We start from the raw sequence: 26,121 nt of genomic DNA, 5'->3' as shown, positions 1-26,121 counted from the left end.
GGGTGAAATGACACAGTAATTAAGCAGTTGACACCAAACTTGGTATGGTGACTGGGGGCAACAAGGGGAGGCCGCTGGGGCCTTTTTGTTGAAAGCGCACGTGTGTGAACACACACACACACACACACACACACACATGGTCAGCCTTATATCTATGTACAGCCACAGTAATTAAGCAAGTGTGGCCTGACACATGTCACGTTTGGTATGTGACGTGTGTCACAGCAATAGGTATGTTTACGAAGTACGTGAACGGCAGTATTTTTTTAGTTCGTCTTCTTTAGAAGATCATTAAAATGTCACCAATCTACTTCTTACTAAGAAAGCAGTGCTCCTAGCGGTGGATAACTGCCTTAGCATAAGGCAAGGAACCAGTATATGGAGTGTATGGTGTTCACAGCCAACCAAAAATCAGTTGAAGTTGAGATGTCAACTTCGAAAAATTAAAAAAAAAAAAAAAATCCTTCATTGTTCATGGCAGAATGAATGGCACCATTTCATTGAAATATTGGCCTTTTCTTCGCTTATAAAGTATCTTTGTTTGAAATGCCGATCTAGTAGGTACGGTAGGAAGACATTTTATTTCGTTTTACATTGCTGGAAAATCAGCGGTGGGTGAAAAAGCCCCCCCCCCAAAAAAAAACAAAAACAAAACAATAGAAAAAAGGTGAACAAAACTTTAGGGAAGGCACAAGGTGACAGTAAACATAATTTTTTTTTAACCTGAAAATTGGATATTTCACACAAATTGTGTTCTTTCTGCATTTACCCGCCTCAAAGCACTTCACTGACTTCCTGAGCTGGCAAGACATTTACAGTGTAGCTGCATCAAAATGCCTCCAAAGAAATCGAGTTTGAGAGGCTAAGCCCAGCTGCTAACAAAAGGCGAGAAGAAAATGAAAAGGGTACCTTGGTGCTCTGCATATAGATGCACATCAGAATGATACAAATGTTTATGATGCTGAGGTGCTGGAAGCCCATCTAAAGGCAGTATGAGTAACCGTGCAAAATCTGTATGGGTTGGGACCAAAAAGATCCATCCAGATTACAACATGAGATTAAACTTTAAATGGTCTAGGAAAGGGTCCACAAATTTCATTCAGATTATGGAGGATCCATATTATGCAAGGTTGCCTGTATTGCCTTTGTCGGCTCCTGCTGTGCACAAAACCAACTTTCAAGCTTTATCCTATTTAATGGAAGAGAGATATTTTCCTGGAGTGTAGTTGCTTTGCCGTTGGTATGCCTGCTAGTTTAAATTTACAGTTTTCTCACACATGGACACATATTTTAAGATTAATAACCTGGACAACACTCTGATACTATGAAATGATTTTTAGTGCATTTAGTGTGCAAAACCCCACAACATGTGACCCCCCCCATACTTGACACGTAAAGGTGTCAAGTATGGGGGGGGGTCACACACCTACAGCAGCACACTGCAGCATAGTAAGTGTGTGTGTGTGTGTGTGTGTGTTGTAGGTAATGGCCCAGTCACACGGCACACGATGATTCCTAAACGAAGGGAAAAAAGTAAAAAAAAAAAAAAAAAGCCACAATTCGTTGAGAAAATGTCAACGAAAGAGCTTTATCACCGCATAGCCTGCAAAGCAAGAACACAAAAGGGACAAAAGAGGAACTAAACAAAAATGAAGCTAATGATCTCGATGCTTCAAACGAAACATGCCTGGAGCCACCACTGGAGCAGTATGTGTCTGCATCTCTGCATTCCAGGACTCGGTGCTGGGTCGGAGCTCATAGCGCCGGAGTCCTGGAGAAACTGAAAACAGAAGCTGTGGAGATCTGTGCGCACATCCACCTGCTCTGGTTCCTTGTCCAGAACAAAAGAGGGATCATCTCCTTCATCATTGGAATCCTCACTGTCTGATGACACACTGTGTGCTCCGTCTTGCTCCAATTAAAAAAAAAAAAAAACCTCTGGTGTGCTGTGATCACTGCTGTATCACTGTATTATGTTACTAAGCTATGTATATATTGATTTATAACAGAAAACTGTCAAAAGGGGGAATAATTATAAGTGTAAAGATGATTGAATATCAGAGCAGTAAATTGATCAGTGCATGTGAACGCCTCACATTGACTCCCCATGTGCAGTTATTTCACGAGCTGCAGCTGATCCACAACGTAAATTCTGCCTTCCAGAACAGCTCTTTACATAATCATTTTAATCATCTACCTGTTTCCACATGTACATAAGGGCTGGATTGTCATTCCTACACTCATATTGTTATATTTCATAAAAAATAATAAGCGCATGCAGGAGCTGCAGCTATGTTCATGTACCGTCGGAAATTGCACAACTTTTCTGTTTTAAATTTAGCAGTTTGTGGCAAAATAATGAATTGTATCCACAAAAAGGATTAATTCTGGCCTATATAAGGTGCCTGAGCCCATTGAAGCTGACCCCACCAACCCAGATAACAAAATCCAAGCAAGCAGGCCTAGTTTGCCCTGTAATTTCTGACTGTACATGAATGCAGCATCAGCAGCAGCGCTCACAAACCAGCTTCTGCACTGTGTGAAAACATTCAGCTGGTCGAACGAAGTCAAACTAAATGCTAACGTTACAGAAACTAAGCAAACGATTAAAAACAGTCAACGATGACAGCAAAACAAAATGCGGACAATTTTTTGTTGCCTTTCATTCAAATTTTTCAACAGTTTAAAAATCCTGATGAAGCACCAGCTGCAGGAACAAAGCTGGGTGAAGGTTAAATGATGCCAACAAAAGTCTACGAAAATCCAGATTTCTTGTTTCGTTGCCCTTCGGCCCTTGCGGCTTCATTGCCCTTCATTAAGTGCCGTGTGACTGGGCCATAAGGTTGCGACCGATCCGGTGTTGGGATAGGCTTCTGATACCAACGTAATTCAAATATCGGAAAATACCCATCCAACACGCAATGTTTTTCTATACCTGAGGAGCCACTGTGAGTCCTCAACTGCTGCTGTTTTCTCTCTGCTTTGTTTGCTGTTGAGCGTGAGGAGGGGAGGGCGAGGTTTCTGAAGCCGAGCTGTCTGAGAGAGCTGTCTTCCCCAGTGTTCTAGCTGCGGGTAGTGGCAAATTTCCGCCCGTCTCTTGGATTCAAATTGTCTATTCGTTGAGCACGAATTTGCGGAAAAATGAACTGAATTGTTGCTGAAAATTGTGCTGAAAAGTTAGCCGCTTCAGCATCCCGAGACTGTGAAACACGCAGCTGAGGATGACTGCTGAAAACAGCGAAAGAGAAAAGAGAAGGAGGGAGAGACAGAGGGAGAGAGCGAACGAAAGCGTGAGCGAATGAGAGAGGGAGAGCAAATGAGAGAGAGAGAAGGAGGGAGAGACAGAGGGAGAGAGCAAACAAAAGAGAGCGAACGAGGGAGGGAGAGCGAACAAGAGAGAGAAGGAGGGAGAGACAGAGGGAGAGAGCGAACGAAAGCGTGAGCGAATGAGAGAGGGAGAGCAAACGAGAGAGAGAGAAGGAGGGAGAGACAGAGGGAGAGAGCAAACAAAAGAGAGCGAACGAGGGAGGGAGAGCGAACAAGAGAGAGAAGGAGGGAGAGACAGGGAGAGAGCAAACGAGAGAGGGACAGAGCAAACGAGAGAGGGAGAGCAAACGAGAGAGGGAGAACGCGAGAGGGAGAGAGCGAACGCGAGAGAGAAAAAGCAAACGAGAGAGAGAGTGAATTAGAGAGAGAAAGACAGAGGGAGAGAGAAAGAGAGAGCAAACGAGAGAGAGAGAAAGTGAAAGAGCGAGAGGGAGAGAGACAGAAAGAGAGGGAGAACTTTGACAATGTAAACATGTTTCCTATGTCAATAAAGCTCCATTGAAATTGAAAATTGAGAAGAAGTGACAGACAGAGAGAGGGACAGGCAGAAAGAAGGAGAAAGGGAGAGAGAGGGGAGAGGGAGGGAGAGGGAGGGAGAGAGGGAGGGAGAGAGAGGGGAGAGGGAGGGAGAGAGGGAGGGAGAAGGAGGAAGGGAGAGGGAGAAGGAGGAAGGGGGGGAGAAAGAGGAAGGGAGAGGGAAAAGAGGAAGGGAGAGGGAAAAAGAGGGAGAGACGGAGAGAGAGAAGGAGGAAGGGAGAGCGAAAAAAAGGGAGAGAGGGAGAGAGAGAAGGAGGAAGGGAGAGAGAGAAAGCAAGAGAGGGAGAGGGAGAGACAAAGGGAGAGGGACAGACGGAGAGAGAGACAGAGACGCAGAGAAAGAGAGAGAGAGAGAGAGTGCTGTCTTTTGTCTTTAAGTCTATAAAATAAGACTAATAAAAGTATTTAATTCTTTCACCAAAACAGTAAATCTAGGATTTCATCTTAGATACACCTTCTGGCAAATTATAGCTGAACTTTCAGGTCTCCTTTTTAAGAAAATCCTCATATAAATTCAACAATCATGATGATAATAATAATATTAAAGCAAACAGAGCTCTGGTATCGGATCGGAAAAGTATCGGTATCGGCAGATATCCAAATTCAGGTATTGGGATCAGATCGGAAGTGAAAAAAATTTGGATCGGGGCATCTCTAGTTATATTGGACTCGGCTACGCCACCTCGTCCAATATAACTTTTCTTCATCCAATATTTCTCTCCTTCCCATCCATTATTTGTATAATGATATGAGATAGAAACTTACTTTTTTTTTTTGCTGAAAAGTTAACTCCGCTGACTTTCGAGCCAGCCATCGGCCATCTTTGTACTCCTCATAGAATCTGTGGGACGACGTGCGCAATGTGAGTGTCCAATCGGAATTGGTTCACTGTCACATGGTTTTCCCAAATCCAGTTGTAGGGTAGATTCACCTCACGTGAAAAGCCAACGATCGTTTTCAGGAGTGATATGTTACTAGTTGTCCCATTTGAATAGCCCCCTGGGTGCTCCAATGAGTACATACTGTTGGTCTCCAAATGCGCTCTGATGACAATCTCACGTGCTCAAACAAAGAGTGTGTAACTATCAGGATTGCTCCACTAGTTTGCATGTGGATGTTACTGGATAACTCTGTTGCTTTTACCATGAAGACAAAAAACTCATAGACTATTTTGTATATATTTTTCAAAATGTGCATTTGTGTTTATTGTTTAAACCTTTTTGTTGTACAGTCTTTCACACAAGACCTCAAATTACCTTTATAAAGTGTCAAAACAGTTATTATAATTTGCTGTGTGTTTTGAATAAATGTGTGGAAAAATTATTTACCGCTTTAGTTTTTTCTTCCTCATTTTTGATTGTAAACCTTTATTACACTTATAAAACACAACAAAAGCATATATATTTTGAAAGCACAGGTTGTCCTGAAAAAAAGAGACATAAAACTTGATTGTGGGATGTAGGGAGAGCTGTTAACAGCAATAATAAAATATTTATGCCAGGCGAGTGAACTGTCCAAAAAATGCCCTTGGAGCCCAGAGGGTTAAGTTTGATTTTTGCACAAATGACAACATCTTATAAAACCTCACTCTCTGTACATATTTGAAATTCTTGTACACAGTGTCACTATTCAGCAAACGTGTGGCATTTAACACAAATTCATAGAAACCGCTAACTTTTGTCATAAGTTGGTGGAGTTGTCTGTTTAAACCTGAATGATTGGCTTGATCTCATCTGGGGACAGTGATTCAACGTGGATACACTTTTACTTTTAGGTTCATATTCCGGAAGAGAAAGATAAATTAACCAATCCCATTTATGTTTCCAAGGTTTGTGAGTGGAGTAATGTGGATGAATGCTTCAAACGGCTGGTTCACTGTTCCCTCTGTTTGACCTGGGCACACAGAGCAGGCCGAGGGGGCTGACCACGCCTCCTGCACAGAGCATGAAACTAGAGGGACAGTCTGTGGACATGAGCAGTGTAGCTTGCTGACATGTTGGTGACTTATGGAAACAAATATGCATGTGTGCGTAATCATACTGTGCAGTCGTTTTGTGTATTCTGTGTACAGTTCTATGCATTGAACCATTGCGTGTGTACTGCACAGTTCAGTACAAATATATATATATATATATTTATATATATATTCCATCAAGTGATTATCTGGAAAATTGTGGATGTGCCTGGACATGCCAGAACATGTCCCGTGAGGCTTCATCACTGCGTTGCTGTGCGCCATGCAGCATCGCCGCGACACGCGAAGCCTCCGCTCCTCTTTCCATGACAAAAACTCCTGTAACAGTGGAATGTGCCGTTCATTTCCAAACTGGACGCTGTGTTTTATCCGGGACATCGTCTGACTAGCACAGGAATTGTGAAAAGACGTGGACATCAGCACTTTTTCGGCACATTGAGACAGATGTGCGGAGAAATTCCGTGTGTCGCAGCGGTGCCGCATGGCGCAAAGCAACACCGTGATGAAGCCTCACTGGACATGTTCTGGCATGTCCAGGCACATCCACAATTTTTCAGATAATCACTTGATGGAAAAACCACCGACAGCTGTCTGAACGCCATCTCAAAGCTGTCCTGTGAGACCAAAACGGAGGTGGTTTTGTCTCGCTCCAGTAGCGAATCCATCGTGATGTGCAAAGCCTCTGCTCGGCTTGGATCGGTCCCGGCTCCACAGAGCCATCCGTTTAGAAATGATCCGGTGGTTTGTGGCTCTCGATGGCGGCACGGAGCGCGGCGCGCCGAGCATCCTTAAAGCCGTCCTTAAAGCTGTAGTAACAGTCCTTATTCTCTGTGAAGCCCGTAAAATTTTTCCCGAAGCCAGATAAATTTTTCGAATGGTTTCCAGCTACCAGTCTCTAACAGTTTCTGAAAAAATTCTGATGGAAAAAAAGCCCAAATCATTCTGCCATTTCCTGACAATGAAAATCTGCCGAGGGGGTGGACCACTCCTCACTCAAAGCCTGCTCACAGGCGAATGACGCAACCGACAGGCGTGGAAAAACTCACGCATGCGCACGAGGGATCATGCTTGTCTGACGCAATCATACGTGATTCAAATCCATATGGTTTTTGAAAAAAATAATAAGGTCGGATACTTTACTAATAGACCTCGTATATTGTAACATTTACATGTCAACGTGTCACGTGTTCAATCGGTGCATGAGCAAAAAACCAAACAAAAAAAAAAAACAATGCCTACGGTCATCTAAAGTGTAGTAGGGATGGGTACTGAAACCCAACGTTCAGTCCTGGAGATATTGAGGTAATTAAATCAATGTATTTTTGCTAGTTCCCATATTATGAAAGAAGCATGATGACGTGTGAATGACATAAACCACATTTGAACCTTATGAAGTAATGACACTGTTCATAGACCAGGTTAAACCTGCGTTTGTGGATCATTCAGACCTCCGGGCAGAAGATAACCAGCACTATGTAAGCTCACTTGATATGTTCTCATTTCAGATGGGATCCCTCGCTCTGTGCTAAAGGACTGGAGGAAGGTGAAGAAGCTGAAACAGACAGGAGAGTCCTTCCTGCAGGATGACTCATGCTCAGAAATTGGATCCAACCTGCAAAAGTGCCGTGAGTGCAGAATGGTTCGCAGCAAGAAAAATGAAGAACCTGCTCATTCCCCCGTCTTCTGTCGCTTCTACTATTTTCGACGGTGAGTCTTTTATATACTTGTTTTTGGTTTAGTTCTGGGGTTGTCATGATGCTGTGATTTCAAAATCAGTAACAGATACCCAGAAAACATACTTCATACCATTTTCAGTACCAAGTGGGGGAAAATGACTAAAAGTTGAGGCTTTTTCTTTTTGTTGCAAACGTTAGAACAGTACAAACACTGACTTCAATCATCACGTTTAAATGACCACAATAATCAGATAACTGTAATAATCTGATCTGACACAGCTACTTGCACTTCAGTAATCCGATAATTAGATAAAACAGATTTACGTGGTTTTAGAATAGAATAGAAAAAACTTTGTTGTTCCCAAGGGGAAATCTGTCCTGGGCACAGTGCTACATGTTGCTTAAAAACAGTACAGAAGACAATAAAATAAATACAAACACATTCAGCCACAGAGTTCGTAAAGTGCAGGTTAAGTGCTGTGCAGAGAATCTGCTGTACGTGAAGATCTAGCGTTCAGCAGTTTAATATAAGACGGGACAAAGGACAACTTGAATCTGTTAGTCCTACACTGTGGCACCCTCAGTCTCCGTCCCGAAGGCAGCAGGACATACTCAGTGTGAAGGGGATGCTCTGGGTCCTTTGAAATAATTTTCCCTCTTCCTACCACTGCCTCTTCATATAAGGCTTGAATAGGCAGGTAATCTTTTAGTCCTACAACTTTCATGGCTGTTTTATGGATGTAAGTGAGCTTGTTTTTCAGCTGGACAGACAGGGTACCAAACCACGCTGTGATCCCATAATGGATGAGGCTCTCAAGTGTTGCTCTGTAAAAAACAAGCAGGATGTTTACTCTCACTCCATACAGCCTCAGCCTCCTTAAAAAGTTTCAGTTCATTAGTTGGGTTTCTTTGGTTGTAGAGAAAGAAGAGCTCCTGAAGAAAAGCATAGACAGGCTGTACAGAGAAAAAGAGCACTCTCTCCTCCCCCCTCTCTCTCTCTCTCTCTCTCTCTCTCTCTCTCTCTCTCTCTCTCTCTCTCTCACCCTGTCTCTTCCCCCCAGAAGGACGTGCCTGGAACACCTCACTAGGGAGGCATCCAGGGGGCAGCCTTACCAGATGCCCGAACCACTTCAGCTGGCTCCTTTCATCGCGAAGGAGCAGTGGCTCTACGCTAAGCTCCTCACTATTGACCGAGCTTCTCACATTATCTCTAAGGGAGACACCAGCCACCCGCCTAAGGAAGCCCATTTCAGCTGCTTGTACCCATGATCTAGTTCTTTTGGTCATGACCCAACGCTCATGACCATAGGTGAGAATAGGAACAAAGATTGACCAGTAGATTGAGAGCTTCACCTTTTGGCTCAGCTCCCTTTTCGTCACAACAGTATGGTAGAGTGAATGTAACACCGCCCCTGCTGCACCGAATCTCCAGCCAATCTCACACTCCATTGTCCTCTCACTCATGAACAAGACCCTGAGGTACTTGAACTCCTTCACTTGGGGCAAGACTGTATTCCCTACCTGGAGAAGGCAATCGATGGGTTTCCTGTTGAGAACCATCGCCTCAGATTTAGAGGTGCTGATCCTCATCCCAGCTGCTTCACACTTGGCTGCGAACCAATCCAGTGAGTGCTGGTCACAGGCTGATGAAGCCAACAAGACCACATCAGCTGCAAAAAGCAGTGATGAGACCCTGAGCCCACCAAACTGGAAACCCTCCCCCCCGCCGACTACTCCTCGATATCCTGTCCATGAATATCACAAACAGGATTGGTGACAAGGCGCAGCCCTGGTGGAGGCCAACCCCCACCAAGTCCGACTTACTGCCAAGCACCCAAACACAGATCTCGCTTTGTGAGTGCAGAGATTGGATGGCCCTGAGAAGGGACCCCCTCACTCCATACTCCCGCACATCTCCCACAGTATCTCTTGGGGTCCTCCATCATACGCCTTCTCCAAGTCCACAAAACACATGTAGCTTGGATGGGCGTACTCCCAGGCACCCTCCAGGATCCTTGGGCGAGTGAAGAGCTGGTCATTTGTTCCGCAACCAGGATGGAACCCACATTGTTCCTCTTCAATCAGAGGTTCAACTATCAGCTGAACCTCCCTTTCCAGCACCCTGGAGTAGACTACCGGCGAGACTGAGTAGTCTGAGGCCCCTGTAATTGGCAAACACTCTCTGGTCCCCTTTTTTAAATATGGGGACCACTACCCCAGTTTGCCACTCCTGAGGCACTGTTCCAGACACACAGTGTTGAAGAGACATCTTATCCAAGACAATCCCAACTAACCCAGAGCCTTCAGCATTCCTGGGCAGATCTCATCAACCCCCGGGGCTTGAGATCTTTGTTTCAGTGATCTCAGTGACTTCTACTATAGCAATTGATGATGCCCCTTCAGCTTCCAGCTCTGCCCCTACTATAGAGGGCTCTCTGGGATCTTCATCCTATTATTTGTATTAAATACAGCTGTACGCAGTGATTGATGGGGTGCAGGCACTGTTTGCAGAATTCAGCCCATGAAAAATTTGGACATGACGGACACATATAAAGGGACTTACTTTGGCCTTCAGTGGATGACATCTTGCTGATGACTTCTTCAACAACATCTTGGATCTTCAGATTACCCACAGTGTCAGTCTCAAATACACATGGCGGTCTCCTAAAGTGAATATATGGATGTGATTTATGGATTCATTTTTTCAAAACTTTCCAGTTTTGTGTCTTTTGGTATCTGCGGTGTACTTGGTTCTCTGACAGATGAGACGCTGAACAGGCTTTCTGGCAGGACGAGCTCGAACATGTTAGCCAACAGATGTTGACGAGTGCAGCGTCGACAGGTCCGCCCCTTCTTGTCCTTCTGCAGTTTTGGCATCAGCACTATTTGAAAGATGTCAAGCAATCTTCTGTATGAGCTGAAAAAACACAAATATATTACATAAAAATGCCACAGCAGGCTCAGCTCATTGATAATTTTTAATCTATTAACTCAGTCCCACATTTTAAAATAACCTCACTCTCCTCAAGATGCACACAGGCTGAGTCTTAATTTTTTCAGGTACGTCCTTTGTACTGCATAGAGAAAAGCAGGATTTTCAGCCTCTTCATATCTAGCAGGTCTCGGTGCAGAATATATCTCCACTTCTGTGTTGTTTTCCGACTCTGCTATAACAAGCCAATGGAAAAGCCATTGGTCCATTTGTAGGAAAAGCCATTGTGATTGGATAGCCGGAAAAGAGCATTATATTTACAAAAAAAAGCAGTTTTTTTTTTATTGAAAATGTGCAGGTTTTGGGCTTGGGCAATTTCAGGGTAATGAAAGATGAATTTTACACACTTTTATAGGCAAAACTGTGTATCTTCTTGGGGTGGGAGGGATGTCACAAACCAATCTAATCACCTTCAATAATCCTGTTAAGGATTATGCGGTTGGGCGGGGGCAGCTGGACTTTATCTCACTGATCTGGACACAGTTGTGTACGAGTAAAATCTCTTTTTTCAGGCTTTCCTACAGTAAAAATGGAGTAATCCGGATGGATGGTTTTTCTGCGCCTGATCAGTTTGATGATGAAGCTCTGGCTCTTTGGGTCCCTGGTGTGGAGGGGAACCATCTTGACCATACGACTGCAAAGTACATCCTTACATTCATTGGAGATAACTTCTGTAGGATGGTTATGACTGAGAAGACTGCAGCCACCTGGATAAAGAAAGACAGTAAGTGAATTAATATTTAATATCTATAAAGAAAGAAGCATCTATGTGTCTTGGTGTGTCTGTGTATGCAGCTCGCATATCTCTCTGACTATTTGTCAGATTGGCCTCAGCTTTCAGATATGGCTTGCGCATGGCACGATTATGTGCATATTTATTATAAACATTTTGGGAATTAATTTTCAAAACTTTTATTTTTGAAACCTTTATTTTGATTAACACTAACATTTGTACTTCCAAGATGTTGTGGCTCAATGATGTTACTGGTCGCAAAGTTAAACATCATCATATAGTTCATGTTGCTCGCACCATTTCTTTTTATTAATACTTTATTTGTGTTAAAGGGTTTTTAACAGTTGAGTAAATGACAAAGAAACATGCAAATAACGACAACAAAATTAAAAAGACAGAAAAAAAAGTGTAGCGGAAAGATGTGTTTTAGGATATGTTGAAATTATCACTTGTAGATAATTTTACCTCGAATAATGGGGGCACCACCTATGACTGAATGATATTATAACAAGGTTATAATATCAATGGTTTTAGGGTCAGTCAGTAGGAAATTTAAATCAGTCTCTGATCTTCCGGTCGAAGTTCGACAGGTCACGGTCTGATTCCTCTGTTAACCATACAAACCACATACACTGTTTACATTTAAACATTTATTTAACTCAGTGAGGAGTTGAATCACAAGACATATCACAGTAATCCAATTTTATAATGACGAAGTTCAATGAACAATTATTATATAATGTTTATGTAATATGGTTTAGTTCCTGGAGTTTAGGAATGAGTTACGTCCTAGTCAGCAGGGAATTTACTTTGGCATTTATTAAAATGAGATATTGTTAATGACAGGGAATAGAATTAAATAAAGCCACTCAGCTCAAATTCTGACACAAAACCCAGGTCTTACTTTGATGCGCAGTGCAGGTAGAATCTCTGTGAGTTCAGATGCTGGGAGCCATCTCGTTTCCAGTCGATGAATCGTCCGTCTGCAACAGCTGCTTCAGGGATGTTGGCAAAGGGACTCTGCCGGTCACCGCGCCCGGTTTCGTTGGTTACCATGGGCGATTTAAGTTGTTACGCTGTGACTTTTGATGCCGTTTCGAATCGCTGTGCGGCTCAGGATGACCTGGATGTATATATCTCTGCAGCGCTTGCCGTATGGGATCATCAGAATCAAGGTTTGAGGGGCTTTATTCTCTATTCGCCAAAAACCAAAAATTCATCTTTTGTTGTCTTTGGAAACCAGGTCAAATCAAACACTCAATACAAAAACAGTTGACTTTGTAAGAAAAATGTTCATGAGATGAATTTGGAGTTTAAGAAGAAAAAGGTTTTAACTTGAAAAATTGTCAAAGGACGTTAACTACGCCTGTGCGGTAACTTTACAAAAGTCGAGTTAGAAAGTTAACTGTAGGAAGAGGAAAAAGTAATTTCTTGTTGCATGCACAGACAAAAAATCAAACAACACGTGGTTGCAAGAACAAAGGGTCGTAAAAATGGGGCCGCGGAGGCAAGCGTCTCAAGACCCAAGACAAGAGTAAAAGCAAGATGAAGAGCCGGAGGGTAAGAGCATAAGAGCAAGAGCATAAGAGCGCGATTTCCCCTGGGGCGCAGGCTTTTAAAGGGTTAAAAGCTCCACCCCCAAGAATTCTGGATACTGTAGTTTTTCTGTTTTTTTTTTTGTTTTTTTTTGTCTAGTTTTATAATAAATCAGTGTCCACTTCTTAAATTCCAGCTCAAACCAAGAAAGTCCTGAATTACAAAACTCTTGTAAACAATTTCCTTAGAAATACCGCACAACACAATCATATATGGAAAAACCACACATTTGATGAACTTTCTACAATCTATGATCAGAACATGTTCAGAAGCTCCCATGACCAGTAAAAAATCAAGGACCGAGACGTCACCCAGTATGGCGGAGACGGGGCCCCACCCTGGAGCCAGGCCTGGGGTTGGGGCGAGCGCGCGAGCGCCTAGTGGTCGGGCCTTAGCTCATGGGGCCCGGCTGGCCTCAGCCCGAAAGAGCAACGTGGGCCCGCCCTCCTGTGGGTTCACCACCTGCAGAGGAGGCCATGGGGGTCGGGTGCAGAGAGGACTGGGTCGGGTGGCCCAGCGGCCCGGTCCACGCTTACAGCCCCTGGCTGTTGGGACGTGGAATGTCACATCACTGGGGGAGAAGGAGCCTGAGCTTGTGCGGGAGGTTGAGAGATACCGACTAGAGATAGTCGGGCTCACCTCCACGCACAGCTTGGGCTCTGATACCCAGCTCCTGGAGAGGGGCTGGACGCTCCACTTTTCTGGCATTGCCCACGGGGAGAGGTGGAGAGCTGGGGTCGCATTGCTTATTGCTCCCCAGCTCAGTCGCCATGTGTTGGAGTTCACTCTGGTGAACGAGAGGGTCACGTCCCTATGCCTTCGGGTTGGGGACAGGTCTCTCACTGTTGTCTCGGCCTACGGGCTGAGCGGCAATGCAGAGTACCCGACCTTATTGGAGTCCCTGGGAGGGGTACTAGATAGCGCTCCGACTGGGGACTCCATTGTTCTCCTGGAGGATTTCAACGCCCACGTGGGCGGCGACAGTGAGACCTGGAGGGGGGTGATCGGGAAGAATGGCCTCCCTGATCTGAACCCGAGTGGTGTTCAGTTGTTGGACTTCTGTGCTAGTCCCAGTTTGTCCATCACGAACAGCATGTTCGAGCACAAGGGTGTCCATAAGTGCACGTGGCACCAAGACACCCTGAGCCGGAGGTCAATGATCGACTCTGTAGTCATATCATCTGACCTTCGGCCATGTGTCTCAGACACTCGAGTGAAGAGAGGGGCTGAGCTGTTGACCTATCACCACCTGGTGGTGAGTTGGATCCGCTGGGAGAGGAGGAAGCTGGTCAGACCTGGCAGGCCCAAACATATCGTGAGGGTCTCCTGGGAACGACTGGCGGAACCCTCTGTCCGCAAGGTCTTCAACTCCAACCTCCGGGAGAGCTTCTCCCAGATCCCGGGGGAGGTTGGAGACATGGAGTCTGAGTGGACCATGTTCCCCACCTCTAGTGTTGATGTGGCCGCTCGTAGCTGTGGTCACAAGGTCTCTGGTGCCTGTCACGGTGGCAATCCCCAAACCCGGTGGTGGACGCCAGAAGTAAGGGATGCTGTCAAGCTGAAGGAGTCCTACTTGTCTTTGTTGGTAGGTGGGACCCCGGAGGCAGCTGACAGGTACTGGCAGGCCAAGCATGCCGCAGCCTGTGTGGTCGCAGAGGCAAAAACTCGGGTCTGGGAGGAGTTCGGGGAGGCCATGGAGGAGGACTATCGGTTGGCCTCGAAGAAATTCTGGCAAACCGTCTGACACCTCAGGAGGTGGAAGCAGCTCTCCACCAGCACTGTCTATGGTGCGGGTGGGGAGCTGTTGACCCTGACTGGAGATGTTGTCGGGCAGTGGAAGGAATACTTCGAGGATCTCCTCAATCCCATTGTCACGTCTTCCGAAGAGGAAGCAGAGACTGGGGACTCAGAGGCAGACTCATCCATTACCCAGGCCGAAGTCACCGAGGTGGTTAGAAAGCTCCTCGATGGCAAGGCTCCTGGGGTGGATGAAATCCGTCCTGAGAACCTTAAATCTCTGGATGTTGTGGGACTGTCTTGGCTGACACGCCTCTGCAACATTGCGTGGTGGTTGGGGACAGTGCCTCTGGATTGGCAGACCGGGGTGGTAGTCCCTCTGTTTAAGAAGGGGGACCGAAGGGTGTGTTCCAACTACAGGGGGATCACACTCCTCAGCCTCCCCGGTAAGGTCTATTCCAGAGTACTGGAGAGGAGAATTTGACCGATAGTCGACCCTCGGATTCAGGAGGAGCAGTGTGGTTTTCGTCCTGGTCGCGGCACACTGGACCAGCTCTACACGCTGCATCGGGTGCTCGAGGGTTCATGGGAGTTCGCCCAACCAGTCCACATGTGCTTTGTGCATCTGGAGAAGGCGTTTGACCGTGTCCCTTGGGACACCCTGTGGGGGGTGCTCCAGGGTCCTTTGCTAAGGGCTTTCCGGTCCCTGTACGACTGCAGCAGGAGCTTGGTTCGCATTGCTGGTAGTAAGTCAAACCTGTTTTCAGTGCATGTTGGCTTCCGCCAGGGCTGCCCTTTGTCACCGGTTGTGTTCATTATCTTTATGGACAGAATTTCTAGGCGCAGCCAGGGTGTAGAGGGGATCTGGTTTGGGAACCACAGAATCTCGTCTCTGCTGTTTGCGGATGATGTGGTTCTGTTGGCTTCGTCAAATCAGGACCTTCAGTGTGCACTGGGGCAGTTTGCAGCCGAGTGTGAAGTGTCCGGGATGAAAATCAGCACCTCCAAATCCGAGGCCATGGTTCTCGACCGGAAAAAGGTGCTTTGCCCTCTTCAGGTCGGTGGAGTGTCCTTGCCTCAAGTGGAGGAGTTTAAGTATCTCGGGGTCTTGTTCACAAGTGAGGGACGGATGGAGCGTGAGATCGACAGACGGATCGGTGCAGTATCTGCAGTGATGCAGTCGCTGTATCGGACTGTCGTGGTGAAGAGAGAGCTGAGTAGGGGGGCAAAGCTCTTGATTTTCCGATCGATCTACGGTCCTATCTTCACCTATGGTCATGAGATTTGGCTCGTGACCGAAAGAACGAGATCGCGAGTACAAGCGGCCGAGATGAGTTTCCTCCGCAGGGTGGCTGGGCGTTCCCCTACAGAAAGGGTGAGGAGCTCGGTCACATGAGAGGAGCTCGGAATCGAGCCGCTGCTCCTCCACATCGAAAGGAGCCAGTTGAGGTGGTTCTGGCATCTTTTCCGGATGCCCCCTGGATGCCTTGCTGGAGAGGTGTTCCGGGCACGTCCCATCAGGAGGAGGCCCCGGGGAAGACCCAGGACACGCTGGAGGGACTACATCTCTCGGCTGGCTTGGGAACGCCTTGGGGTTCCCCCGGAGGAGCTGAGGGAGGTGTGTGTGTGGATCGGGAGGCCTGGGCGGCTTTGCTTGAGCTGCTGCCCCCGTGACCCGACTCCAGATAAAGCGGAAGAAAATGGATGGATGGATGGATGGATGAACAGAACAAAATGTACATGATATATAAATTCCATGTGTGAGGTTAAATTATCACAACCTTTTTTTTCTTGTTACAACAAACACTAGTACCACTTTTAAAATGTAATCTTCAACTTTATAACATTCACGAATTGGGCACATGTCCTTCCCCAATTTGCCAAAAGGGGTCATTCTTGATCCACATACTGGAAGAGGCTGGTTTTTGGATTTGATCATAAAACATGAAATCCGTCAATCTAAGGCCGATTTTGACCAGAATAACTGTATTGTGATCTCCAAGTTGATGGCATTTCTCCTGTGATATGAACTTATTGGAATTTTGCTGTAAAGACACAGTTCTTGGACTTTGGGGAAAAGTATGTCTTTCTGGGGTCTGTGTTTTTAGATGAAAAAGGAGTGCTGACCATATGGCTTTCGAAGCTGATAAGAGCCCAAACTCTCTCTAAGGAATGCACTTTGGGGAGTCTTAAATCTTGATAGTGGTGAGTTTTATGACACCTGGCCATCCTGTGTTAGGCTCAGGAAAACCTCCTTTTGACACCTGGATATATTCCAGACCTTGAGCTGTGCTTGGGTTCTCCTTTGAAGAAATTTTATGACCTTTGCTTCATGCAAACTTAGGAGGTTGCATATTGGAGACAGGCTTCTCGCTACACAAGAGAACAAGGTGGGATATAAGAGAGGTGTCAAATGGAGTGGTGGGCACAGATAACCAAAAAATTAACTTCGATAACAGATAATCAGATAACTGAAAAGTTATCTTCGATAAAGATAAAACAATAAACCACCCAAAAATATATCGGAAGTTACAGATAACCGATAAAAGATAAATTCCAATATTATCTCTGGCACATTTACAACTACTAGTAAAACAAATTTAATAGCTTCTAATAATATTAAAAATATCAACAGACCCAAACAATAAGACCATACTTTTTTCTTTCAACAGTCTGCCCCTGCTGGAAGCTCTACAGCGCTCCGAGCACAGACAGAGGCACCCCGTGACCCAAACAATGAGACCACACTTTTTTCTTTCAACATTTGGCCCCTGCTGGAAGCTCTTGTTTATTACAGCCTTCCCAACACAGAGGCACTCTGAGAGCAGCCGTAAAGCCAGTCCTGTATCAATTATAAAGGTCCGGTCATGCGGAGGTCTTGAAAAATAAAGTCATATTGACTTATGGTTTTGATTTATAAATAACATTAATACCTATAGAATAACTCCATTAATGTCAATTCTGTCATTTGTACAAAGTTAAAATATAACATATATATTTTAATGTTGAATAATGCACTAATTCTGGGGTTTTGTAACAAAGAGACAGATCACAAAGGATTCTGGGTAAAGGTGCCTGCTAAACACTGATTGGTTTAGTCATTCATTATGTAAACCAACACGTTAATGTGACGTCTGTTGTGTGTTGGTGTTTAAATGTGCTTTTGTAAAATATTCCATTTTTTATTTGTAAAAACAGGCATTTTTACGGAGCTCTGGAAGTGTCAACGCAAATTTTTTTGCTTTTTTTTTTTTTTTTTACATTTTTTTTTTCTTTTTTTTTGCATTCTCTCTTTACAACATTCATTTGATGTTGTAAAACATACTTTACACTGTGCGAGATGATTTTTCATGCAGGAATTTTTTGGACCAAGTTTCAGGTTAATTGTGCGTCCTGCATCGTGTAGTGTTCATGGAGTATCAAGCAGCGGTCATCATCTGACGACCACCTCCTGATCGCCGATCGTATGGTGGAATGAGAATCAAACCTTGATATATTATTGTGGTCGGTCGTCGTGAGGGTTTCCTGCTGCTGTAAGCTACAAGCAGCATCCAACCGTTCGCACTGTGCCTGTGCAAACACTCCAGAGCTGTCTTGTAATAATGTTGTTATTATTATTATTATTATGCAGTTGTTTTGTTTTTAAACTTCATTTGTAAAAAAAAAAGCCATTTGCAAAGCAAAAATTTGATTTGACAATCATCTTTCTTTCTTTCTTTCTTTAATATTTATTTCATTCATTTAAAAGAAAAAAACAAAAATAAAGCATCACAATCACCAGAATGAAAAGGAGCAGAGAGAAGAAGAAGTCTTATATCTGACATAACCGGGGTCAAAATAAATAGAACACTGCCATCTACTGGTTCCCAGACACTGCCATGAACACTACTGGCCAAGTAGATGCTAGATGGCAGTAGAGGCTTTCAAAACAAATTCTAGATAATCCCTGTCTTTTCACATTTAAAATGCGTGGAATTTAACAAATGCAATTAAAAAATCAACGTCTATAAACGCAGAGAATATATACAAGAGAGTATTAGGCACTAGAGTTTAATGTTGTTGTCCTTGGAGCCTGAACAGAGTGTCTGAAATGCATTTGTCCTGTCGTGACGTACTGAGATTACATCATCCTACCCATAATGCACTGCGGGGCAGAGCATGTGCTCACAAAACCTTAAAAATTAAGACATTACTTTAAAACTAAAACATATATCTGATATTTTTACTTTATACAACTTCAGACATGACAGTAATTTTAAATAACTTGTCCAAAATTAGTTTGGTTAAAATTTGAACCATAAGTTAAAGATGTATGCCTCTGGATGACTTGGGTCATATTGCCAGCATATCAGTATGGTGTTAAAGGAAATGTTTTGTTTTTTGTTTTTTTCTTTTTGGGGCTGTTTTTCCTTTGTCTGCAGAGGATTGAGATGCTTTTTATACAAGCAGTTCTCTTCTGTTTGCGTCTGTTACAAAACTTTTAACAGGTGGGTGCTGAACTAATTTTAAAAATGCTTGTCGCTGTTCAGCTTTGTTTATTTTGTTTATCGGTTTAAAAGTTATCGGACAAAAATTCATCGGAAGATAATTAGTCCGATGATGGTCTTTAAAGTTATCTTAAAAGATAATCCGATAATGGAAACGTTATCGTCGATAATTATCTGTTATCGGATTATTGGAACTGTGCCCACCACTGGTCAAATGTACAATAAGTTGTAAAAAAATAAAATACAAAAATATAGAAAGTAAAAATCAAGACAAGCAGCACAAAATGGGCTGTTATCAGTTATTGCCCCTTAGCATTAGGTAAGTGTTCTATTTCTCCCAAAGGACATCACCCTTCTGTTTTTGAAGCCTCAGTATAAAAGTTAAGCGCTCCATGGACTGAATACTTTTGACTATGGTAAGCCACTGGTTAATATTCAGGGGATCTTTAGTGAGCCAACGCTTGGTAATAGCTTTTTTTACTTGCAGCCATAAAATTTTTTAGAAGATATTTCAAATATACTCGTATATAGTCAAATAGTCCAGCGGATATGTAGAAGAATCGTTCATTTCCGGATAGAATCATGAAATTTGTCACAAATGTAGCTAATTATGTCCTCTTTCATATAAAAGCAAGACCGACCTCAGATCTTGCATGGTTCTTGCGTTATTCAAGATGGCGTCCAAGATGGCCGCCAAAAATCTGTTTTTGGCAAATAACTCAAAACTATGACTAGTTAGAGCAAAATATTGTATTACCATTGTATAGAAATATGGCTATTCCGCACATTTTGAGCCTAATTACAAGCTTGTAGCATGAATAGTTTTAAAGATACAATTTTTTTAATCAATTAACAGTCTCGGATCTTTGTATATTCAGTGTAACACTATACATTGTATACAAACTTTATTAAAAATTATACCTGTAAACAGACAATAAACACAATCACATATACATTTCCATATTATACAAAATATTTTTTCCAGTTTGTGACAATGTGTTCAGACATTTGATCAACTAATAGTAAGTATCAGCTTCATACAAAATGCATTGTTACCTAACTTATGTATGGCCTAAATCCAGCAGTCACCATTAAAAATATAGGCTGCACAGGATTCAACATCTACAACTGTTAAAACAATTAAATAATATTATTATGAATGCAATCAATAAAGTTTAGGCATTTAATAAGTACTAAGGATCCACTTACCACTATACTGCAACAATCTGTTCTATTCAGATCACACAGAGACTTGTCAGACTCACTATTGGAATGAATATGCATTGTCCCTGTAGGCCAGCACATACCTCCAGGCCTCCACACTGCTGCCCTCTACCAAGCTGTGTAGTCAGCAGTCACATGTGCACACACTTGCCCAACACTCAGAATGACTGGTAACAATGCATTGGGCTATGTCTAATTGTCTATGTACTGTCTAGCTAGCTGGTGGTGATGGTTAGATTCTGGACTTTTGGTGGTAGTTGTCCGTAGATGAATATGTGAAGGAAAGCTGAATATGGCTTCAAATTGTGCAAGAGAAAGTTCAACTTGTAAACTTGACTGGACAAAGTGTGTGATATGCCAGGCTGACAGATGAAAAACTAATATGTCCAGCAAACAGTACCAGAAGCTCATTTCGGTCAGCTTATACTACTTTTGCAAACAATCTGATCAAATTCAAAGAGATAGGTGAATTCCCTATAAATGTAGATTTACACCTATTAGATGAAGGACAAGGGATTGAAGAGACACTAAAGTCTAAGAAAGCTGTTTGGCATAAGTCTTGCTATGGCACTTGCAGAACTTGCAGAGGAGTAGGTATTCAAAGAAAAGTACTACCAGAAACTGCAATTCCAAGTAATTGGCAAACCTTCCTACGCTGCTTAGAAAGCAACGTGGAACTGTTTCAGTTCCTAAGTCGAGCAGTTGTTACACTGGATGTGAAAGACACTGTTGTTATCTCCACACTGAATCAAGCTGTTGTGACTAATTGTTCAGTTGATACTAGTGCTATCAATCCAGCAAACCACGAGGAAGCTGATAAAAGAATGTTTTTGCATGCTGCTCATGGTGTTGCACAGGACTTCAATCGAATTTTGATAAGGACAGTGGATACAGATGTCGTTCTTGCTGTTGCATATGTGAACCAACTCAACATTAACCTCTGGCTTGCATATGGTGTTGGAAAATCTCTGACATACATATCAGCCAACAGTCTAGCAACTGCTCTTGGACCAAACAGAAGCAAGGCGTTACCTTTCTTCCATGCATTCAGTGGTTCAGACACCTCCTCCTTCTTTGCTGGGAAAGGCAAGAAGACTGCCTTTGATGCCTGGAATGTTGTGCCAGAGTTGACTACAGTCTTAGAGAGGCTAGGTTCAAGGCAGGACACCATTACACCTGAAGATGAAGCTGCCCTAGAGAGGTTTACAGTGGTGATGTACAGTCACACATGTTCTCTTGTCAGATGTTGACAAAGCTCATCAAACTCTTTTTGCCCAAGGCAGACAGTCACTGGAGAGCATTCCACCAACCAAGGCAGCCCTTAGAGAGCACATTAAACGTGCTGCATTTCAGGCTGGACATATCTGGGGGCAAGCTCTGAAATCCCAGCAAGATATTCCAGATGTCACAGATTGGGGTTGGGAGAGGTGTCAGGGCAGATTTACTCCCATTTGGAGCGCTCTGCCAGAAGCATCAAAAGTGTGCCAAGAGCTCATTAACTGCAGTTGTAAGAAAGCTTGTGCAAATGTTTCAAGGCAAATTTGAGTTGCACCTCTTTATGTCATTGTGGTGGTGCATGTCATCAACTAATGTAGAGTAGTTGCAATGATTTGTATTTCGTAATTGTCATTTCATGATATTCGTTAATATCTTCCTTTTTGTCAAGCTTAAAATAGGAGTTTAAGAGTTATATGGTTTAGCTTGTTCATTTAACTTTGATCTGAAAATTGTCTGGATTAGACATGACTTTGCATTTTATGCTGTAGGACAGTAAATGCTTGTACATTTGTATGGTTATAGATTAAGCCCTTATATATCAGATTTCTTGGAATCCTTTAAACTTTGCAATGCTGTATCTCAGGAAACTGTGCATCATACAGACATGTAACTATGCTTAAAATGTGCAGAATAGCCATATTTCTATTCACTAGTAATACAATATTTTGCTCTTACTAGTCATAGTTTTGAGTTATCTGCAAAAAAGTTATTTTTGGCAGCCGTCTTGGACGCCATCTTGAATAACGCAAGAACCGTGCAAGATCTGAGGCGGGTCTTGCTTTTATATGAAAGAGGACATAGATAGCTACATTTGTGCCAAATTTCATGCTTCTATACGGAAGTGAATGATTCTATCGAAAATTGATGCATATCCGGACTAAAATTTGGATACAGATTACCTCGATAAAAAGAAAGACAAGTAAATGCCACATCAAAACCTAATATTTCCTTTACCGTCCGATGAACGTTTTCCCAGTATGAGTCTAATGCAGTGCAGGCCCAAAACATATGGGTGTGGTCTGCAGGGCATTGTCCACACTCTTGCCAACATTCAGGTGGTTGTCCGGTTTGTCTATATTTTTGTTTGGTGTTATAAAATGCTGTTTTTCCAGGAGAAATCTCTCCACATATGTGAATAAGTAGTGCTGATTTGTGTGTCAATTATAATTTCCCACCCAGCTAACAATGGAACGTTGCCTGAACGTTAAATCAAAGTGGCAGTAATGTTGCATCACAACGTTGTAGAAAGGTTCATTTGTAGACTCTCCAGAACGTTCCTGGGATGTTGCCAAGAACGTTGCCAACCAACAAACCTAGAACGTTCTCAGGAGGTTGTGACACAACATTGCTGCAACGTTGTTGCAAGGTCCCCCAACATGAAGAAACATTGTGAACACTGCATGAGTCTGTAAATTTCAAGTTTATTACTTTAGAAGTATTATTACAATAGCAATGCATTAAGCCATGGACAAGTTCTCAGTATAAAATGGATCAGTTCTCATCCACGCTGTGTGACCTATGACTAAGGTTCAGGGTTCAAAGATTTTATTGTCATTTTCACTGTGCAATTGTATACACAAGAGAACAAAATTTTGTTTCTCAATCAGTGACTTCAGTACAATCAAAATTCAATAGAATAATTTACCTTACATAAATAAATAAAACACATAATAATAAAATAATATAGTCATAGAAACAGATAAAATACACTCTAATCTCTCAGGTACTAAGCCAGAGTCTATGTTCTGGAGAGTCTCTATGTGTGCCAGGCCAGTATACTGGTCATCATCCAGTATTATTACAATTACAATAGCATTAAGCCATGGAGAAGTTCTCAGTATAAAATGACCCAGAAGGGTCAACGTTAAACAAAAACTGATGTCTCCACCCCCCACCCCCCTTAAAGTAGCAACTTGTTAACTTGTGTACATGCCTTAGATCATAACTTCAGTAATATCCAAAGGGTACAAGAGCTATATGATAAATGTATTGTGCACGCCAACGCAGACAGAAGTGAAACCAACATGTCTCCCCCGTACCTTATGGAGGGGGAGACATAAGTTCTCAGTATAAAATGGATCACTTCTCATCTGACCCATGATTAATCGTGTCATCATCACCATAATCCATGGCATCATCACTCATGGCACCGCCGTCCATGGCCTCATCGTTCACCACACTGTGGTCCATGGCGTCGGCATCCACATCGTCGCCCATGGCGTCGGCATCCATATCGTCGCCCATGGCTTCATCCACCCCAGCATCTGAGTCAGTATCAACAGCGGTACCAACTCTTTCATCCTCCTCCTTTGCCTAAAAAGCAAGGAAAATCGTTCATAAAAATACAATACAATAACTTCTATAGTGCCAGTCCCCTCAGCACAGCAAAGGTCAAGGGTACTCAACCAGTCCATGTATCAATATGTAAAATCCTTAATTCAGTATTTCAATTTTTACAATTCATATTTTAATTTTCTGAGGATACTATTCAATGGTTTCAATCCTATCTTTTGAATAGAAAGCGTGTTGTTGTGAATGGTGCCACATCCTCTTATCTCCCTAGTTATGTTGGTCTTCCACAAGGGTCAATATTAGCCCCTCTATTATTCTCTCTGTGTATAAATTATCTCTCCGATGTGTGCTCTGAACTAAATATGCAAATGTATGCAGATGATGCAGCAATCTTTACCCAGGGAAAGAGTGACAAAATATCTGTAGACCGCACAAATGCACTAGATAAAATACACAAATAGCTACATAAAAATTGTCTTCTGCTGAACACCAAAAAAACTGTATGTATGATGTTCACCAAAAGACCAATTAAGCTAGCCAGATCCCATGTTTTCTTGGACGGGGAAGAACTGGTGCTTGTGAATCAATTCAAATATCTCGGAGTGGTATTAGACCCAAATCTTACATTCAAAAAACATATCAAAAAGGTAAATAACACTGTAAAGTTCAATCTATCTCATTTTAAACAGATAAGACCGTTTATTACAATAGATGCGGCCAAATCTTACTTACACTGCATGATCTTGTCACATATAGACTATTGCATTACAACATGGTCCTTTGCAGGAACAACTGTACTGAAATCAGTTGAACAATTGTACAAAAAAGCCATAAAAATATTGGCCAAAAAAACCCCAAAACAGATTTCTCATCATATCTTAGAAAAATATTAACTTTTAAGTTTTGAGAATTTCATGCTATTTAAAATGTGTTGTGCTGTGTACAGGTCCCTACACAGTTTGGCCCCACCCCCTCTGAGGAACTATATTAACAGGAAAAGTAACAGTGATATTAACACCAGATCCTCCGCTAGAGGTGATTGCAAAATCAAATTTAGAAAAACTGCCTTTGCTCAAAATGTACTCTCTATTAGGGGCAGTAGCACATGGAGTACTCTGCCAACGACAATCAGGTTCAGCCCCACATTTGCTTTATTCGAGACACAGCTTAAAACATGGCTGAAAGATAACTAGTAATGATTACAGGTTTGGTTAAAGACATGCAAAAACAATATACTTTCATATACACGCACACAACAACACATAGGTAAGTTTATGCACACCAGCACTTTAAAGAGATACTGCAGCTGTGTCTAGCACTTTACTATCATGACAAAGCACTTTGATTCAGCATCCCATAATAAAACTGACTGTACCTGTACACACCTGCAACTGAATTCTACCTCAGTACTTTCCTGCACATAGGTCTGCACTTTATATTGAGACAACAACATTTTAACCTCCATCTTGACCGGAACAGATAACTCCTCCTGGCTGTGGGTTATATTAAAATATGACAGTGTATTATATTGTAAATGATGACTTTACCGAGGCGTTGCTAGGCTGGTATCGTAGATTTGGCTATACCCGTCTGCTGTGCGTAAACAAATGACGTCATAGCGCGTGCAGCCCAAGAACTGTCTGCAGAGGGAAAAAAAAAAACTGTCTGCAGAGGAAAAGATAAAAAGGCGAGAAGTGTGTGTTGGTCCCAATATGGATATTCCAGATGATTTTCTCATGAATAGTATGACAGTGAACAGCAGCCAAAGCCGCCAGCTTGATGAGGACGCACTGCCGAATTTGGAGAGCAGCGCGCGCGCCAGCCAACACGACAAAAGCTAAAGTGAGCCAACTTTTAATGTACGCGTTACGTGTTGTGTATCTCAGTAAGCGATAATAATGCATATAACATGCTGGTGTCATGCGGTATGCATTTTCAGAGGCCTGACGTTCATGCCATCACCCAAAATGACAGATATTCGCCCGAGATGGCACAGTGTTTCAGTTAAGGCATCATCGATAACATCTGGTAAAATTTCCATCTTGTTGCTAAGGCTTCTGTAACAAAAACAAAATAAAAAATGGTCTTGTATTTTCCTCTTTTCTAACCGGAGAAACGATAAAATTCTTTTTAATTGCTAACTAAAATTAAAAAAAGAAAAAAGTTAAAAATTAAAGTTAAAATTAAAGTTAAAGTTAAAAATTTTCTCCTTATCTAAAAACATTGGAAAAAAAAGTTTCTGCCTCTTACTGTTATATTTAGAGGTA

The 26,121-nt window shown here is 42.8% G+C and overlaps 1 protein-coding gene across 1 annotated transcript in view; it reads left to right on the top strand.

Annotated features, from left to right (window-relative positions):
• The window catches only part of jmjd1cb (jumonji domain containing 1Cb), a 651,485-nt gene that overhangs the window by 418,346 nt on the left and 207,018 nt on the right, over positions 1 to 26,121 (top strand). Inside the window, exons 14-15 of the mRNA XM_034165192.1 lie at positions 7,345 to 7,546; positions 11,020 to 11,231. Of these exons, the coding sequence (XP_034021083.1) occupies positions 7,345 to 7,546; positions 11,020 to 11,231 (414 nt within the window). The remainder of the gene's footprint in view (positions 1 to 7,344; positions 7,547 to 11,019; positions 11,232 to 26,121) is intronic.

The sequence above is a fragment of the Thalassophryne amazonica genome, unplaced genomic scaffold (assembly GCF_902500255.1).
Source record: "Thalassophryne amazonica unplaced genomic scaffold, fThaAma1.1, whole genome shotgun sequence".
In the NCBI taxonomy this organism is placed as follows: domain Eukaryota; kingdom Metazoa; phylum Chordata; class Actinopteri; order Batrachoidiformes; family Batrachoididae; genus Thalassophryne; species Thalassophryne amazonica.
This window is presented reverse-complemented; position numbering and strand designations above follow the sequence as displayed.